At 39.3% G+C, this 20,320-nt stretch overlaps 1 protein-coding gene across 2 annotated transcripts in view; it reads left to right on the forward strand.

The window, feature by feature from the left end:
- PRRX1 (paired related homeobox 1) overlaps positions 1 to 20,119 on the forward strand; it is a 71,899-nt gene extending 51,780 nt beyond the window's left edge. The window contains exons 2-5 of one of the 2 annotated variants that reach the window (XM_077156944.1): positions 989 to 1,164; positions 7,293 to 7,474; positions 11,448 to 11,519; positions 16,739 to 16,927. In XM_077156944.1, coding sequence (XP_077013059.1) covers positions 989 to 1,164; positions 7,293 to 7,474; positions 11,448 to 11,502 — 413 coding nt within the window. In that variant the 3' untranslated portion in view covers positions 11,503 to 11,519; positions 16,739 to 16,927. Of the gene's footprint in view, positions 1 to 988; positions 1,165 to 7,292; positions 7,475 to 11,447; positions 11,520 to 16,738 lie in introns of both variants that reach the window. The other variant, XM_077156943.1, reaches the window with a different exon arrangement.
- The last annotated feature ends 201 nt before the right edge of the window (positions 20,120 to 20,320 follow it).

Consider the following 20,320-nt stretch of genomic DNA (forward strand, 5'->3'; position numbering starts at 1 on the left):
AGCACAGCTGGTGTGCCTCTCAGCTTCCCACATCCATCATTCCCAACTGGGACTCAGCGAGATGGGGGGATGGCAAGCCTGAATTCCCTTACTGCCATGGGCAAGCTGGACGGTTAGTTCTTCAAGGAGCCTTTGGGGAAACTCAGAGAAAACCAAGGAGAGTGTTGATAAAGTAAAATTTAGGGTCAAGATTCTCCAACAGTTCCTATGACCCCAGGATTCTACCACGTGACTTTGGGTGAAATAGTTTCAGGGCTTTCCATATAGTTCCTTGTTTTAGTTCTCATAGGGCAAGTTCCCAGCTAATGTTAGCTTGGGCTATTGTGTTTGAGCACTAACCCCAATCTGGGCTGAAATCCCTGAAACTACGTTAGTGATAGAATGGAGTCTTGAGTGAATGCAGTTAGGAATTGCTTGCTAGTTCCACAAAGAAGCATGGTAAAACAGAAATCCCTCTAATTTGGTCTTAACGTGATTTCTTTCCTATAACTCTGCATTTGTGTTCATGTGTATATGTTGGGGAGAAAGAAGCAGGGGATAATTGACCTACTTGAATTATGAAACTATATGAATGAACGTAATATTGTGTAAGACAAATAGGGTACAAGGCAACCTATTCTTCTTCCACCTCTGGAGAAGGCCAGAGAACATGGGCAGGACCGAGATTTTCCTTTAGCTGTTTTTGACAAAGTAGGATTCAAGGATCATGCAAGAAACAACTGTCTGACAGTTCTGGTCTGGCCCCAAATTTGGAAGCAAGAACCAATCTCAGAATTAACCAGGGTTCTTGGCATAGGACCTTGTGAGCACCAATACCCATATTTGCACATTGAAACCCGCATTTTTTTTTTTTTTTTTTTTTTACCATTTTATGATAGGATTGTGAACAAATGAAGCAATAGCTCACTGTAGGCATACAATAAAGAAGTGAAAAGTGGGACCTACTAAGTGATTTCTGGCTCCGTCTTATCAATTTCTTCTGTTGCAGATGATCAGCTGAACTCAGAGGAGAAGAAGAAGAGAAAGCAGCGGAGGAACAGGACTACCTTCAACAGTAGCCAGCTGCAGGCTTTGGAGCGTGTCTTTGAGCGGACACACTACCCGGATGCTTTCGTGCGAGAAGACCTTGCTCGCAGGGTGAACCTCACCGAGGCCAGAGTGCAGGTAAGTCATGCTGTGGGAGGCTGGCACCAAGTAGTCCTCACCCCAGTCTCCAGAGACTGTTTAAAATACAAATGTAGGCTTCACACTGAGGCTAGTGCTAACAAGGGTTGTAAGTGGGCAGCATAAGGAGCAGAATCTAGTATCTATCTATGTTCTTCGGGCGGAATCGTATTTTTAAAACTTGAATTAGATGCTTTAGGTAAGGTGGCATTTTCCTTGCTGCAGGGTCCTCTCCTTCTCATTATTTTTTACTCCAAAAGTGAAAAATAATGATCCCTCTGAGCAACTGACTTTGCATCCTTTGCTTTAATTTGAGCTACAGGCTGGCTCCTCTCCCACCTCCGTTTTCCTCCCCAGCCTTTGGGAATGTACAGAACCTCAGGACACTTTTCATAAGCACACATGATTATGGACCCTGGTGGGAAAGAGAAATGAATATATTAAAATCCTTTCACTTAGAAACTGCTTTAAGAGCACATTCAAGTAGTTGATTTTATTTATCCTTACAGAGTCTCTGTGAAGTGAAGGGTGACGGCAGGTAAGGCAGGAGAAAGAGAGAAGAATAGCAATTCTTTCTAACATTAATGCCATGACATATCAACTGCAAGCCATGAAGCTAGAAAATGATACAATCTGTGATTAATTAATAATACTAGTGATAATAATATAATAACAAACACTCATTGAGCCCTCATGTGCACAAGTAGTGTTCTAAGATCTTAAAAAACTAATCTGGTTAATCCTCATAGCAGTTCTATGAAGTGAATCATGTTCTTTTTCTTGCAAAAGAGGAAACTGAGGCACAGGAAGGTTAAAGTATTTTGCCCAAGGTTACACAATTATAAGTGGGAGGAATTGAACACAGATACACAGACACAGTGCTTTAAACAACTGCAATAGACTTTTAAAGAACATTTTTAAATTGTGAAATATATATACAAAAAAGCAGTACATTTCAAAGTACATTTTAACAAGTAGTTTTAGAACAGATTTCAAAGTTTGGTATGGGTTATAGTTCCACAATCACAGGTTTTTAATTCCATCGTCTCCAAGACACTGGAGACGAAAAAGAAATATCAATACAATGATTCAGCAGTCCTACTCATTTGTTAAATCCTGACTTCTCTGTCATCACTCCTCCTTCTCCTTTGATCATTCTCCCAAAATTTTAGGGATATTTGGGTAATGCCCATACTAACTATTTTCATGTTGGAAAAAGATGTCGACAATATAAGATAAGGGGATGGAATTAGTCGATGTTCTTGGAGAAGCTGGGATCTCTGGATTTCAGGACTTACCTGCCTAGGAACCATCTGAAGGTTGTAGGTTTCTGGAAAGCAAACTTAGTGTGTGAAACTTTCGTAGATTCTCAGATAAAGACATGTGTCCTTTAGGGTTAAGAGGAATGATGTTGGTTGGAGTTTGGCAAACCTTGGCAGTTAGCAATATCTAGGTGAAGCCTGCATAAGAGTAGCCCCAAGAATAGCCTCTTTTTTAAAAAAAATTTGTATTGAGAAATCCTCACAAACATATCCCCCATATGTGGTGTACAATCAGTGGCTCACAATATCATCATATAGTTGTGTACTCATCACCATGATCATTTTTAGAATGTTTGCATCACTCTGGAAAAGAAATAAAAAAGAAAAAAACTCATACATCCCATATCCCTTACCCCTCCCTCTCATTGACCACCAGTATTTCAATCTGCCCAATTTTTTACCCTGTATCCACCCCCCCACTTTATTTTTATCCTTATGTTTTTTCTTTTCTGTCCATACCTTGCATAAAAGCAGCAATAGACACGAGGTTTTCACAATCACACAGTCACATACAATAGACTTTTAATAAATAAGATTCTCATGGCTAAATACCTTTTCAAGGAGTGCTTCGCAATCTCTGCTGAAAATCAAGGTCACAGGGCTTTTGTTGTTTTCCATGCTGCCAATAGTCATAGGAATACAGCTTGTGTTTTGATGAGGCAGTGGGCCAGATCCGTCTTGTCTTCCTGAAGAAATTGTTTGTATGTGTGTGTTCAGTCTGGGCTTGAGGGAGTCCTTGCTCTTACGCAGCCAGCAAATGATAGCACCGATGACTGACTGAGGACTTGAACTAGATCCAAAGGGCCTTGAGGCCCATGTCTCCTCCACGAGGCACAGTGCTGTGTGCCAGACCCTTGAGGAGTTGAGGGAGAGAGTCCTGGAACTCCCTTCAGCCTGAGGAGAAATTGTGCAAGAGTTTTCCCCATGGAAACAGAAACCTAACCTAAAAAGGCTCCCCCAAAGACAAAAAAGGAAAATGTCAATGACAAAAGGGGAAAGTTATCTGGGTGCTGTGGGCCCACCTGAGGATAGGATGGGGCAAAGTGAGTGAGGATGCACACATTATTGGGTGGCTATCCTTCACGGCTCTGTGAGAATAAACCAGAGGAACAAAGCTCAGTTTTGCTCTTTCCATCTAGCCATCCACAGCAGAACTGTGAGGTTGCCTTCCCACCTTTTCTGCTTCATGCTGCTTTTCACAGCTCTCCCACCATGCTTTCAATTTCAACCCCTAAACTTCTTCCTCTCTCTTTCAACCCCCCACACCTCTTATGCTTCAAGTTCAGCCCATAGTGGTATGATGAGTACTTTTAGACCAATAACCCAGAGTAATTTAAAGTACCACTTTTGCAAGCACTTTTGTTAGGGAGATCTGAATTTTAAAGAAGGAAACCAGGAAAGAGCAATGCTGGAATTGCAAATGCTGGGAAAAAAAATCTGGGAAAGAGCAATTTTTGAGTAGGGGGACCATCTGATCCCCAGCACAACAATAGGCAAATATCTTTCTTATATGTTGAAATAACAACTGTTTCATCTTTCTCCTTTCCCATCCTACTCTGTTCTGATGACTTTCAGAGCTGTGAATACTTCCTAAGTGAATAGGACAGAAGCTGTATTTTCCCTCCATGATGTCTTACTCTTTTCCAGTATAAACCAATCCCTCTGACTCTGGGCTTCTTTGCTTATACATTTATGGCATTTATCATAACATGACAGCTATTACGTTGAGGTTTATTTGGGTTAACTTCTCCCAATAGACTCCTCTTGGATGGAGGCCACATTGTATTCATCTTTGTATGTCCCACAGCACCTAGAAGAGTATTGCAAAATTTGTTTTTTTTTTCTTCCCTCCTTTTTCTCCCCTAAAATATTTATCGGACGCTCATTTTATTCTTGGAGTTGAGTTTGGCATTGGAGATGAATAAGACATTGGTTCTCCCCTCAAGGATGTTATGAACTAAGGGCATAGAAGACAGAAGTACAAATCATGCTCATATCATGCGAAAGTTCCTACATTAAAGGAATGTATAAGAATTTGTGATAGCCCAGAGGGAGAAATGATTAAATCTTCCCAGGGAAAGAGGGACAGATAAATATTTTTAAGCACCCATTCAGAGCCAATACTCACAACAACCCTGTGAGTAGGTATTGTTTTCATTTTATTGATTGAAAAACAAAGGCTCAGAGAAATTAAAGAAATTATCAAAGGACAAATCTTTAAAGTAGTGGGTCTGGTATTTTTATCCAACTCTCTTAGGCTTTAAAGTTCATGTTTTTTACCCTATAATACTTTACAGAGAAGGTAACTGAGAAGTTAAGGGCTTAACTTAAGGGCTGATTATGATTACTGAATTATTATATAGATATTCCCTTTTGCTTTCTGGTATATTGGAATAGACAGAGGGAAATACCTGAAATCTTGACATTGTAATCCAGCTGCCTTGATCTCTCATAATGATTGTATAGCTTTTACCTTGTCCCCTGTGATTGTAAAAACCTTGTGACTAAACTTCGCTTGTATGCATTTATCCAGTTTTTTGACTTAAGAGTCTTGTGCTCACTAAAGACAGTCCCTCATGTTTATTAATGAAGGGTCTTGTGTCAGCCTAGAATGAACCCACCCAGGTCCAAAGTTATGTTGATAATCAAAACTAGGTCTAACCGAATTGGGCCCACCTGACATGTGCAGTAGCTTAGGCTTTAGCTTATAAGTCATCTACACCTCATTATAATACTAAAAATCACACCCATCATGATATTAAGGCCACCGTTTTTTTGCATATATTCTGTGACTAAGCCTGCAATCAACCTGCACATGCTCAATAACCAAATCACCTCGAATTACATCATCTGGAGCCATTGTGCTCATTATCCTAAAACCTGCTTGTCTTTTGATACTATAAAAATATCAGAATTATTGGAGTTTGGAGAGACAGATGTGGGGACTGATAGGCCATGTGATCTCCTGCTTTGTGCCTCACAATACATTTTTTCTGTCTTTAAAACCCCAGGAATTGCTCATCTGAGTGCAACAGGTGAAAGAATCCACCACCTTTGTCTGGTAACAATTAGGTGACATTAAATCTGAGTCTTGAAAAATATATGGGTTTTGACAGCTTGTCAATGAGGGTATGACTATCACAAGCAGAGGGAGCATCAGGTGCAAGTATACAGAGATGGAACATAGCCCAATACATTTGAGAGGCTATAGATGGTCTTAAACTGAGGGTAGGAGTTGGAACGTGAGAGGGCCAGTGCATGAGACCCAAATGATATGGGATGTAACTCAATTGGTAGACAAAAGCCAATTTCTGAGAAGCCTTTTTTTCCGTGGTAAGAAGTTTTGATTTTATTCTGTGAGTAATGGAAACCAGTGGATGATATAAAGTAGGGCACTAATATGATCATATTTTAATTTTAAATGATAATTCCAAAAACAATGTGAAGGGCATATTGGAAACAGAAGAGCTGGGAAACCAGGCAAGTCAGGGAAGAGATATCCACATTCTGCATTTCTTGATTTCCACCCAGGGCTTTTGTGTTGCCCAACTCCACGAGCACCGATCACATGATATTTTATGTGAGTGCTGCCCTCCCCTAGAGCTGTGCAATTGCCTCACTCCACATCATTCAATTTCTTCTCCTAGACCTTGTCATATGCTTCTTTAATTGGACCTCTGATACTCGTTTTGCATTTCTTCAGATTTACCTGTCTGCCTTCCTTTGATAGATTATGGGATGCTAAAAGCAGAGAATAAATCTTTCTCAACTCTCAGCATTTAGCACCAGGAATGGAATGCAGCAGGCACTCCATGAATAATTCTTGAATGAGTAAATGATTGAATAAAAACTCATCATAGCCTAGAATAGTTGCATGATCGTCAATTGTGCATGCTTGAGTTTAAAAACTCAGTCATTTATTATTTGCATGGCCTTGAACAGATTAATCTCATTGAACCTCTGTTTCCCTCTGTTTAGAATTTACTCTATTCTAAAATAGAAATATTAAAACCTAATATGTGAAATTGAGATGATGACTTGAAATAATGTAATGGGCCTAGATCAGTTCCTGCCTGGAGTAGTACTTTATAAATTATGGGTTTATTTTTAGCAGATGCAGTCAGGGCTGCCCATATTCTTCAAACTCCACAATTAAATGTCCTCTGGTCAACTTCCTCTAGTATCTGCATTTTTGTGCCAGAAGTTTCCTTCTAGAACTGTAAGAGACAGCCCTGCCTGTGTTCAGCATACAGAAGTGTTCTGTCACTTGTGTCCAGCTCCCTCACCTCTAGTCTACCTACAGGTGTCACTGCCCTTACTAGTGTTCCTTGTACTTCTCAAATAAACCGTTTGTCTCTTAAATCCTTGTCTCGGGGTCTACTCTTGGGGGAAATCCATATGTTTTTTAGGTATCTTACAAGTGGTATGAAAAAGGAGCAGATGACATTTTCAGATTTTGCAGAATTGAAAAAAGTTTTAGAAGTGGTATTGTGTCTGTGGAAGAAGTCTAATGAGGTTTTCCTTGTTTTTCTTGATCACCAATTATAACAGGAATAATAACCTATATGGATGTATCTTGGATGTACTTCATGGTCCTGTTATAGTAGTTTTAATCATTAATATCTTTATTACATGGCCCACTAGGAAAGGATTATGGCATATTTCTGCTGTTCTATGAAAAATTCCATACTTGTTATTGGGAAGATATTACATAGTAAAATCAACCAGAACGTCATTCATGTAAATTCTTTTGTCTTTCTCCCCTTCCCTCTCGCTCTTTATATTCTTCTCCCTAAAATCTCCCAGGTGTGGTTTCAGAACCGAAGAGCTAAGTTCCGCAGGAATGAGAGAGCCATGCTGGCCAACAAAAACGCCTCCCTCCTTAAATCCTACTCAGGGGACGTGACTGCTGTGGAGCAGCCCATCGTACCTCGTCCTGCTCCAAGACCCACCGATTATCTCTCCTGGGGGACAGCCTCTCCGTACAGGTGAATGACTGGTCCACTCTCCCTTGCTCCACTTCCACACGTTTCTCAGCGTCGGTCATGTTCAAAGCTGCCTGTGCGGCTGGCTGACATTTCTTACTGGGTTAACCTCTTCAGAGACATTCAACTTGCTGACGTCCCCAGATTTTCACAGGAGAGTACTAGTTGCCCCAGGAGCAGGGTTTGGGGCAGAAGAGAGAGGGGCAGCCCATCAGCAGTCTTCTGTTGGACTCAGGAACTCTTTCAAAGGTTTCAAAGATGGGGAAGATTTAAAAGAAAAGATATTAAGTGGTGCCCACAGTCCCTCTTGCAACCGTTCTGTAACAAAGCTTTACTCCATTTCCAAGTTTAGGATAGATTTGTTTTGTTATGCTCAAGTGGGAACTTAACTTGTATGGCTCTAAGGGAGTAAGACTGATTTTCAATTAGAAGGAAGGAAAAAAGGAGTAAAGGAAGGGAGGGAGGGAGAAAGGAAGGAAGGAAGGAAGGAAGGAAGGAAGGAAGGAAGGAAGGAAGGAAGGAAGGAGGGAAGGAAAGAGAGAAGGACAGAGAGAGGGAAAGAGAGGGAACCCAAGTTCATTCTGATTGCTTTCATGCACAGTTCCTTTGTTAGTCAGAGATGATGTCTTATCCAAAATGCCTTCTTATTCTGTTCCCAATTCTTATCGACTTGTTTGAAGATTTCTCTGGGGATCAGTTTATATGCATGGGTTATCTTTTTTTTTTTTAAATAAAAAGTGCACAATTTACACTAAACTGATATTACAAAGGTGAATTTTTTTTGTAGAAGCAAATGACAAAGAACTATGTCAAGCTCATGAAGAGACTTTTAACCTCTATTTATTATGCTGTTCAGACAATATCGGTTTTCCAGATGGAAAGCTGAAACACAAGTGCCTAACACATTGTGATCAGTCTAAAGTGCCTTTCTTTGAACCTAAACCTGAGTGCTCTGAGAGACCAGATCAAAGCTAAAGATCCTTTCTGGATGATTTCAGTGTAGAAAGTAGTCACAAATTCATTTATTGTGTTTTCATTTACCTTTTTATTGGTAAGGGTAATTATTGCTGTAAGAAGTGGTTTTAGACTAATTGTAGGAGATTATCTCCCAGCTGATGCAGAGTTTATGATGCAAAATGCCACATTTGTGAAATGCAAATACTTTTCAAAGGTTGAACACTAATCAGAGTAAAAGGCATCCCCAAATGCTTGTTGTGTTCCAAATCATTCACTTAAAAGAAACTGCATTTGGAAAATTCTTTAATATCCCTTCACCTCCCGGAAATTCGTCTGAATTACTTTTGTTTTAGCACACAGAGACACCATGCCTAGGGAAGTCCTGTTCTGAACCCCTATTGCTCACAAACATGGCATGCCTTGCTGATTTTGAGAGACTTAAAATTTAGACTCCTTTCCCATAGGATTTACTATGTTTAGTAAGTGGTCTTTAAAACAGAACATTTTGAAGATCATTCTGAAATCACTTAGTCTTAAATATTTTAAACAAGAGGAGGGCTGCTTTTTTCTCTTTTAAATTTTGGTAGTTGAAAAGACCTGCTAAATGACTTGGGAAATGTGTGTCGTTCAGGCTCGATGTTTCAAGATCTCTGGTTTGAATTTGGTTATAACAGAAAAAAGGACAAATGTTGCTTCTTTTTCTGCCTGGGTGCTAGCTTGGAACTTTTCATGCCAGCCATGAACAAGAGAACTGCCAGTGGTCCTTGCCAGTGAGCTGCTGAGGGTAGCACTGCATGAGTCGGGGACGGAATTCCGCCCCCAGCTGAGCTAATATTGGATGAGATCCACTGGACTCATGGGAAGGTCAAGCCCAGTGTCTGCATCATATGTATTTTGTACATGAGCACTGAACTGAAATTATTAACATGGCATTTTAAGTATGCCTTTTGGGAAAATCTTCTATTTGAACTGAAAATATTATGTAGACATCCTAGATACATTTTAAAAACATCCATAATTCTTCCATCCTGACATAACCAATTCATTTTTGCTATTAGAGTTCAATATTTTCTAAAGGTGTCATCTTAGTATACTTATTTTGTGGACTGCTCTTTTCACTTAAAAACATATAGCCTAGTACTTTTTCCTCATTTCATGATATGCCTTTATATAGTTTCTCTTTTGAGGTGGGCCACAGTAGCTCAGCAGGCAGAGTTCTTGTTTGACATGCTGGAGACCCGGGTTTGATTCCTGGTGCCTGCCCATACAAAAAACAAAAGTTTGTAAATATTAATTAAAACAGGCTTATAGAACCTGATGGTTCATATTCTATATGAAGAATAAATTACTTTCCAGACAGAATAAAAAGAGAAGTGATGGTTTAAAGCAGCAACTTAATCAACAGTAATGTTTTTGACCCCATGTTGTCTGAAGTGTTCATATTTTTGTTTAATTTCTAAAAGTAGTATAAAGCTACTGTTACTTGGAGATTTTTCTGGTATGCTATTTTTTTCTGGTATGAAATGAAAATATGTTATTTCATTCACATTTTGTAGCCTGGTAGGAAACAGAAGAATTGTTAAGGATATATAAAAGAAAAACAAAGTGATGAAAAGTAAAAGGATATATTAGTTCTTTTGTGTATCATGGGAAATTAACTCACTATTCCTGTTGGTGGCATTATGTTAAGTCAGTTATCTCACATGTGACATTCATTAAAAGGCATTTTTTCTTTGTTAATCCTTAAAACACTCCTGTGTGGTAGCTCTGTCCTTGCTCCCGTTCCAAAGAAGAGGAAGCTGAACACTTGGCCAAATTTATGTCCTCCAGCAAGCAAAATTAGACTCTGTTCTCGTGATGGCTGTTTCTTTCCAAGATGCTAGGACACATGACCACATTTTCATTAAAATTAAACCTTGCAGTATGTTGAAAGCAGGAAAGCATATAAGGGTGGAAAACCATCTAAACATCCCTCTTCAGGGTCTGTTCTCCAATCAGGGAAGCAATTCTGGCTACATAAGAATCCCATGGTGATGGTTGATATGGCCTGGCCATGCAACCCAGGGATGGAGAGCAGGCAGCTCTACCAGAGAGGATGGTTTTCTGACTTTCACAGCTGTCCCCTTGAAGAAGAAAGCAGGAAACTGAGGCTCAAAAGGAATTGTTTATGTATCATCAGAATCAAGGGGTGTGAAATAGCCAACATTTTTTTTTTCTGGGTTGTCATTTATATCCAGGGTGACTATATAATTTATTATCCAAACTGGGGCACTTTGTGAGTGAAAGGGGCATGCTATTAATAATTGCACTAGGACAATAGGCATAAACTGGGATTGTTCCTGGCACGCTGGGGCATTTTAAATAGACATCCTATTTAAAGCATGTCTGACTTGATTCATTCCCCTGAGCATGTTTGAGGTTAGGAGGTCAGGCAGGCCACTAAGCCACCAGTGAGAGCAAAGCATTCTCAAAAACACACACACTACTGCCCTGGCAGGTGTCTCCCTTATCTGCCCATGGCCTGGGGAAGGAAGCTTGCTCTTGGCACAGACCTCCCACTGGTTAGCTCAGAACTATTTTTCTTAGGCAAATTGTGGGGATAAAAGCACACACAGGCACCAGAGTCATTAAGGTCCTCTTAATATCAATTCTCATCGTGTTTTGCCTCTTGGGTAGCAGTGATTAAGTAAGTCCTGGGCTTCCTGACAGTTATTTGAGATGAAATAGCCAACAGACCTTTCTCCAGAGACATCCTTTCCTGTGAGAGGTAGACAGAATGGCCTGGCTTTGCAGTGTTGCTCTGGAATGCCATTTCCTGAGAGGGGGGGCTGGGCTGTAAAACAACGACAACGACAACAACAACTAAAACCAATGACAAGTAAAAGAGAGGCCAACTATGCTCGTCCATAGTTTCCCTCCCCCATCCTTTTCCTCCCCTCATTCGATTGTGGTCATGGTGCTGCCTGACAGCTGCTGAACGCATTTGGCTCATTTCTCCCTTTCACACTTTCAAAAATAGATCCTCGTCCCTCCCAAGATGTTGTTTACACGAGGGGCTTCATAACGGATTCTAACGGAAGACACTGAAAAGGTAACATGTCAGAGGGGGAAGAGGGTGGCTGCTGGGGGTAGGGTTTAAGTGGGAGGTAAGTGTGTGCAAGAAAGTGGGGTCTGCAGTTCTAGAAATGTAAGTGGTCAGGTCTGAATGGGGAATACTATTGGAAACCAGCGCTGCAATGTCTGACAGTCTAGAGCAGTGCTCCTCAAAGATTCCTGTGCATGAACCCACACCTGGGATCTTGTTATAATGCAGACTCTGGTGCAGCAGGTCTGGGGCGGGGCCTGGGATTCCACATCTCAATTGTTCCTAGGTGATGTTGATGCTTTCGCCCCCAAGGTACACACTTTGAGAACCAGGCTTTAGGTGACTGCAGGGTATGGAGCAGGGGTTGCAAGAGCTACGTTCTTGTCCTCACTCCCGTTGCACCTCAGGACAGCTGGTTCATCAATTTTTTATGTAGGCTTAGTATCTGAAATCGAGCTGGAAATAGTTTGCCTAGTACATATCTCATGGGGCTGTTTGGAAGCCATAGGCAAGCAATGTGAATTAAAAAAAGAAATACAAAAACCCTTGAGACAATATGAAAATGCATGATGTTTTCTGTATTTTAAAAGTTCTCTAAAGAAGACCTAAAAATACCAGAAAGATAATTTAACATGCAGCGCTTAGGAATGAAATGTGGTCCAAATGTGTCCAGTGTAAGAGCTAAATATATATTTAAAAAATTGGCTTCTGAATTTTAAGGCAGAAGTAGAAATGATTATTTAACTCACAAATGATCTCTTCCAAGAGGATTTATGGGATCTTTCTTTTAAAAGTAAATTTCTCTCAGAAAATTGGTATTGAATTTTCTTAGACGAAGCAAGTATACCTCCATTGTTCTTGCACTGACAAAAGGGCATGCCAAAGAAATGATCTTCAATCTCCACACATCACAGCCAGAGTAGTGAAAATGCAAACTGCAAGCTCTTAAAGACTGTGTAAAAGTCCTGAGCTGGTGAAGTCCTTGGATCTCAGGAAGATTCCAAACTTCTTAGGCTGACAGATTTGTCCTTGGGGTGAAATTTTCGACAGCCATCATCATTTGTCCAAGAGGGCCAAATAGAAAGCAAAGTTAGAGTTGAAAATTGAGTCAAATATTATTTTTCTCCAAGCTATCAACTGTCTTGTGATTTGCAGGATTCATACTATGGGCAATTAGAAAGGAAAGAGGCAGATGTCCATAAATTTCCTGGCTTAAAAATCATGCTTCAGTATTTTTCCATATTTCCTTGGTGTTTGGCAATCATTTTAATACATTCTTCCTCATGACAACCTAAAACCTCTACTTTTAGAGTAGACTGAAATGATGAAAAAGGATTTTTCCCCAGTGAAAACAGTTAGATCTCTAACACCAATAGTGGTTAGCATCTGCTGTCTATGGCTGAACTGCATCTGCTAGAAATCTCCAAATATGGAGATGGAAAAATTTCAAGCTTACTTAAATGTGTCAGCTGTGTGCAAGTCCCAGTGCAGACTTGCTGAATCAACAGATGGGATAAAAGTATTTCTTTTTCATTTTCAATTTTGCAACACACTTTATTCAGCAATATAGCTTCTTGGTCCCAGACACAAAGATGTCTAGATTCCTAAAAACAAGAGTAAAAGTGCTTTAGCTAGAACCTTACAAACCCAGTCTCAGGACTCAGATCATATCAGTACCTGCACAATGCTTAGAGAAATAGATGATTCTCACTTGGAAGGCAAGACTGAGGGGAGTGATGGGCAGGATCTCTGAGTGTAAAAGTTAAGCAGACTTTTGGTTGCTATCATGTGTTTAATCTATACAAATCACTTAGCATTGATTTCACTTTTTTTTTTATTCCAGGACAGTATAATCCTGTACAGGAAGGAGTGGTCATTGTGGTTTGAATGGCCCTATAAAATTGGTTGGAGACATAGTTAACAGCCCTCACCGGTTTCTATCTTGTGAGAAAACATTTCAGGGCTCTCTTTCTTTCTCCTACAACAGAGCTTTAGAAGTCATGATGACATGGAAAACAGGTGGTCATGAACAGTCTTTCATTTTGGCAGTCACTCAAGGTTCTCTTGCATCTGTTGTCACTTCAGGAAGCAGGTTCTCTCCAACTAACTTTTGATGCTCTTTTTAAAGCATGACTAAGTGACTCTTAGACTACCCTGTCGTTAATTCTGTCTTTTCTGACCTGTGACCAGTCTTGCTTGTCATTGGTATATCAAAGGACTGCCCACTGCTTGCCAGTATGGCACTTTTAGTCCAAACTGAGATTCTACTGGAGGTAAAAAACAGGCTCTCGCAATTCTTTAGTATACGCGCAAAATAACACTGGAGTCTGTATTTGTATTGTCATACAGTTTAAACTTACTTCTTAGGGCCATGGAATGCTGGAATAAGTTAGATCAATTTTTGGTTTTCTAAACATTCATCGAGTGGAAATGTTATCACTTGTCTAGCTCCTAGAGGATTACAAAACTCATTAACTAATCCCCATTGCTGTGTTTCCTCACACGGCACTAATTTGAGTGCTACCTATGAGGCGTTGTCACAGCTCACTAATAAAATGATGTCCTTAAAATAGCAAGTGTCTGTCTCTGAGGGCTCTGCTCTCCACTCTGCAAATTCCAGACTGCCATTTAAGTGCACGTGTCTTGGTAAAAATCCAGTATCTTGCTCAGAATGATACTGATTTCCATTAATTTGGCTTTGAGATAGAAAATGGATTAAAATTCATTTCCTTTGGGATGGAAGTAATTATGTGCCGTCTTTGAGGATTAATATTCTCATAGAAACCTCTTGAGAAAGGATGATTCAGTTGATTTTATAATAATCAATGACTTATGTATATTTTCCAAATCCAGTTGTCTCTTTTCTTCACTACTTAGGTCTTTGGGTCCTTGGGTATCCAAGAAATTTCTTGAGTATAGGCCTTATGAGTTTGCGTACATTCTTGGTAGGGTCTAAAAGCATGTAGTTCATAGAAGAGTTAAATGATATGTAGATATATGTTTTGAAAATAAATTATATTTCTTGGTGCATTGTAAAAAATCTTGACCAATTTTAATTGGTTGTTCTAGTAATTTCTTTTACTCTGAATTGAAGCCTACCTTAACTGGGGGCTCTTCTTTGCCTTTGTGCTTTAGGAGACAATTATAGAAATGATAGTCCCTTCTACAAGTCTCACTTAAGCTAATATTTGTTCATCTTTTATTTTTCAAAGATATTTTTTGACAGATCTAAGAATGTTCAATCATCAACCTCTGGTTTTGTCATGTCCTTTCTGATTTTGCTCTTTCTATTAAGGTAGCAAAATTATCATAAGAACTAGTTTCTAAATACAGAATAAAAGGATATTGATAAACATTTTAGAAAGCATTGGTCATATTAGGATGACAGTGGTCATGCTACCAAGCAGGAATCAGTTCAATTATATTACATCTACATATTTCTCCCTGATTTATTTATTCATTCAACCCTTCATGGAAAACCAGATATGTGCAGGTATGGTTTTATCACTACCTGAGGATACAGTAGTGAAAAAGGTGGATGTGGTCTCTGAGGTACAACAGTTAGAGTGGAGATTGATGGACATGAAGAAAATTTATTAATTAGAATTTAAATAATTGCTAAAAGGAAAAGATAGGAGAAACTACCTCATGTACCCAGAAATGATGAACAAAAGAGGAATGAATGAAATGAGCAGGAAGAGATGAAGTAGAAAGAAGTAGGATTCTTTTGTAACCCTCTGTGTCTTCCTCCTTTCCCCATCTCACACCCACATAAATACACACATACCCTCACATACCACACCCACACATATACCAGACATTATAAAAATTTTGAATAAGGATGCATATTTCTGAAAGACCTAGTGGTCTGGGGCTTATTATATATTTTTTAACCTAATTTTCTTGGTTAAATTGCCAGTTAAGTGAGCTGAAATAAGCTATTGTGAGTGTGAAGTTGAATCTTGACTGTGAGTCTTGATTATGTGTTGTTCCAAATAACTATTAATGACCTATTCTCCCTATTTGTAGAGTAGCTTTAATTCTCTTTTTCTGTTCTTGTCACTTGATCCCCAGAACCATAAACTCCTGTGTGGCTGACAAAATTCCATTGGAATGCAGACAACAGAAAAGCACATGTCTTTCCATTTATAAGTGTACCTCATTCTGGCCCTGCAGTTGAAAGGGATTTTGCTAAGCTTAGAAATAATTAGAAAGATTTTCATTTAATTAAAATGAATCCCCTTTTAGCTGTTTTTGTATAAAGTATTGGATAATCTGCGTCCAAGTCTAAAGAAGCATTTATTTTTCCTTTAAAAGAAATGCATGAATGCAATGAACAGACAACCACCAAATACAAATTTCTGCCGAGTGTTATTCCTAGGTCTTAATTATAATCTCTGACAATGAAAAACAACTTCAGGTTTTTCCTAAACCTTAAGGAAAGTGAGAAACAATTACCTATGGATCCAGGAGTCATAATACTGGAGTCTTTGGCAATACAGAGGAATTAAGCATTTCCAAAATAATTGACCTAGAAGTCAACGTCAGTTCCACAAGTACTTTGGAAGAGAGGTTATAGAGTCAAGTCCATGGAGATGGGAACTCTTGATTCAGAAATGCTTGATACTATCAAACCAACTGAATCAAGAATGTCAGAGAAATTTTCTTGGGTTGCTTGGCTGATTCTCCCTGCCCACTGTTTAATATGGTATTTATTGTTCATCTCACATATGTTAAAATTAAGGTCAGCTATCTAGAAATGATGAGTAGGAGTGACAAAGGCAAAATTCCTTTTAGCTTATTTTCAGATGCCCATTTCTCTTCCTCATAGCTCCCACAGGCTGGCAACGTAGGCAGGAAGAGAAATTAAATCCTGTTTCAGTTGGTCAGCTGATGAAGCACCTGCTGTTCAACATAAGCGACTTTCTTCTCTCACCCCAGAAATAAATCATTACTCACTGTATCCAACAAAGAGCAAAACCTCTCCTGTCCTGTCCCAACCTCCATCGTTTTCCACTGCCCTTCAAAAACACTGCTGCCCTTTTCCAAGTGTCTTAGACTAATGGAAAACATGGGGTTGAAAGGGACTCGAGAAGTCAACTAGTCCCACCCTTGGCCCCTGCCTTCCCCCCCCTCCTGAAAGTACATCCATCGTGGGGCACAGACTTGCAGCTTTGTGAAACTAATGCCTGTTATTCTCCCTGCTCTCTCCTTTGTCCCTACAGCGCCATGGCTACTTATTCTGCCACATGTGCCAGCAATAGCCCTGCACAGGGCATCAACATGGCCAACAGCATTGCCAACCTGAGACTGAAGGCCAAGGAATATAGTTTACAGAGGAACCAGGTGCCAACAGTCAACTGAGGAAAAAAAAATAAAATAAAACAGGCCTACGAAGAAATCAAAAACCATAATACACCTAGCCTGCTCTGACATTTCTTCATCTGCTGGAAAAAAAAAAATCAAAACAAACAAACAAACAAAAAAACAGAACTAAAATATTGGGACCATGGCAGAGAAAAGCAGGAGAGGAGCAAAATGAAAATTAGTTAACAAATGTTCCTCCTCCCTCGGGGATTCTACCACCACTTGTTTCTGCGTGTGTTTATTTTGTTTTCCTTCCATTCATGCTTTGCTTAATATACTCTGAGCTTTTTCAGTTAGGTTCAGCCCACCCCCCATGATTGTATGAGGTTTAAAAAAATCTACAGCAGCCAAAGAAACCAAACATATATATTCAGAATAAGTGCCTCTAGTCTCCTCATTGACCTGTTTGAACCTCAGTGCCTTCCCCTGCCCTTTTTTTATTTTTTTAACATGGGCAGACACCAGGAATCGAACCCAGGTCCTCTGGCATGGCAGGCAAGCATTCTTGCCTGCTGAGCCACTGTGGCCCACCTTTTCCTGCCCTTTCTTAACAGCTCTCTGTATTGAAGATCTAGGAGCTTTGGAAAAGCCAAAGTCTTTCTGAAGAATCTGTGCCAGACAAGATTCCTTTTCTCATTGTCTCCACCTCTGTTGGTCCTTGTAAGGTTTTGGCATCAGCTACTGGGAAAAAAAAAAAAGGAATATGTACAACACCTGGTCACGGGCCTATCTGATCTAATGCGACTGTCTGGCTAATTCTAAGCTCTACACTCTAGATCTAAGCTGTAGACTTAAGCTCTAAACTATGATTAAAATATCACCATCTCCACCACCCCTCACCCCCACCCACACAATCAGCCCTCTTAAGTTAAAAATATTTGTTGCTTTGGAATGATTTGCTGTCACAGACTATTTGATGGAAGTGTTTTTCTTTTGAGAGAGGGAGAGAAATTTCTCCAAGAAAATTAGAAAAATGAATTGTGAGAGGCATTGCCTACATCTTTTTGGTGCCTTGGGTAAAAGGTAGTCAGATGCACACTTATATATATACTGTATATATTTATATATTTTATATATATATATAAAATATTCTTGCAAGCTTGAGTTTGCAGTTTCTCAGACACGATAAAGAACAAATTTCACACCATCACTGCTGTCTTTATCTCTACAGTGATGAGACTTTTTAATTAGGAATCTTGCCTTTTTTCCTTCTATACATAAAATTCTCTTTAAGGCCACAGGGCAATTGATAGGGCAGCTTTTTGAGAACAGGTTTGATTTTCACATTATGGCTTTCAATGAATTAGAAACTATTTGAGGCTATAAAAATGTCCTTGAGATTGGAGCCCAAGCTCTGGGAGAATGATAATGTGGCCTGGCCTCTCACGGGAAGTAGCCCTTTAGTCATCTGCCCCTTCTCCACTCAACAGGAATCTGAAAGTCACACATTCGAGTGGAGGACTTAAAGTTTTGTCTAAATTTCAAATATTTAGAAAAGCAATTGTGGACTATTTTCATTTCTAAAGTTTAAAATAAAATTAGGGTCTAGGGCCGGCAGCCAGGATTGATCTTTGTTTCTTTCTCTTTGTCCCCAGCTGTCTTTTTTGTAACTTGCTAGGTGGACTTGACCAAACAACATTACCATGCAGTGCCTCAATTTATCTGTCTATGAAATGGGTTTAACAGTACTTACCTACCTCACAGGGGTGTTGTGAGGCTCTATTCATTTTCTCCTTCCTTCTTTACTGTTGTTCTCTGCATATCCAGCACTTTGTTGCCATGGGAAGGAAGGAATTATAAAAGTGTACAATGTTAACAGAATGCTATGATACCTGGAAGCCTTGTTTTGTTAGCAAGGAAATGCTGCCTTGCTGTAAATACTTATAGCCTTATATTTGGAAATGAGTGATAGATTTATATTTGCAGATCTCTTGAAAATTACATCATTGACCAAAGAGTAATTAAAGACATAGGTGATATACAAATTTTGACTTACAATCTCACCCTGACCAGCTTGGTTATAATAATTAGTGATTCAAAAACTTTAGATTGATTTTGGCAAAGCATGCCAACTTTGTACATGAGTGACAGGCAAGGAATTTTGGGTTTAAGATGCACTTTCAGTGCACATGGGTATTTCACTTAGCATATCAGATTGAGGTGTTCTCAACCACTGATCTGAAAATGTATTTCAGATGTTGATCCTGCACTTCTTAAAATAACAAGAAGGAAGCCCATCTTACTCGTTTTGCTTTCTCTAACTGACTTCCTCTTCTTTTAACCCAGTATTAAAACATTTCTTACTGAATGGTTCATGTAGGCTGGCTAAGCAACATACTTATTACCTGCTTCCTAAAGGGTCCCTCAACTCATTGTCATGCCCTACTAGCTGCTGAGGGTTATCAATTTTCTAACACACAGTGTATTATGATAGATGGAAAATTTCTTCGATTTATGAAATGAGTGCAACTCAAGAAGTTGGTGAACTCTTGGGGTTTGGGGTTTGGGAAAAATAGCTAAAAGATTATTTGGGTCATAGTGCAGGGAACAGACAACAGATATGAAGAGGTTTTCTTGAGAAAGGAGGATTGTAGAAGAGGGAAGAGAGAGATAGAGGGTCATGTGGAACAAAGTCACTCAAAACTTTCATCCTGACCTCCACTTTCAGTAGAGAACAGAAAATCTTGGACCCATAACAGTTTACCCAACATCTGGGAATATCATACACAGAGTAGTCAGTGCTGGTCAGCCATAGGAACTTGCATTGCTGGTTAACCAATACTTAGAAGCATCTATTATATAAGCACTTGATCAACAAGTATACACATGGTACAAACACTCAGTTTATTTCATTAATTATTTTTAAAATACATTGTTTATATGTGACTTAGAGGAGTAGACTTCCTGCTCCTAAGCTGTGTTTGATGGAGGGTCTCAGGCAAAGTTTAAGGCACAGCCCTTCTCCTCCTCATCATCATACCCAGAAACAGAAGAATACATTCAAACTATCTACCTGCACCCCCAATCCTTCCCCAAACAAGATGCTGATCTGTAGGGTACTTGGCAGGTTAAGTCAAACCAGAAGAGATGATGGAATAAAAAAGGGAATGACATTTAGGGTAAAAAGATCTCGTAAGAAATGTAATATGTAAATTATATCTGCTTTATGATGTAAAATATACATTGTTTGCGCTAGAATAGAAATGATTCCTTTTCAATAAAAAGAAAGAAGGATACTAGTATTGTCTTTTGTTGTGCATTGAGTCTGCTGATTCTTTTTTCTGAACTTCAAAAATACTGACCTGCTAAGATCTTCGAATGCATTCAGAAAGACATGAAGAGAAGAAAATTTTATAAGTAACAGAATTTTTATCAGAGTCTGATATTATTCATATAAAAAGAAAAATAACCTTTTGCTCCTTAAAAGCAAAGCTAAGGGT

This window comes from Tamandua tetradactyla, chromosome 4 (assembly GCF_023851605.1).
Source record: "Tamandua tetradactyla isolate mTamTet1 chromosome 4, mTamTet1.pri, whole genome shotgun sequence".
Classification (NCBI taxonomy): domain Eukaryota; kingdom Metazoa; phylum Chordata; class Mammalia; order Pilosa; family Myrmecophagidae; genus Tamandua; species Tamandua tetradactyla.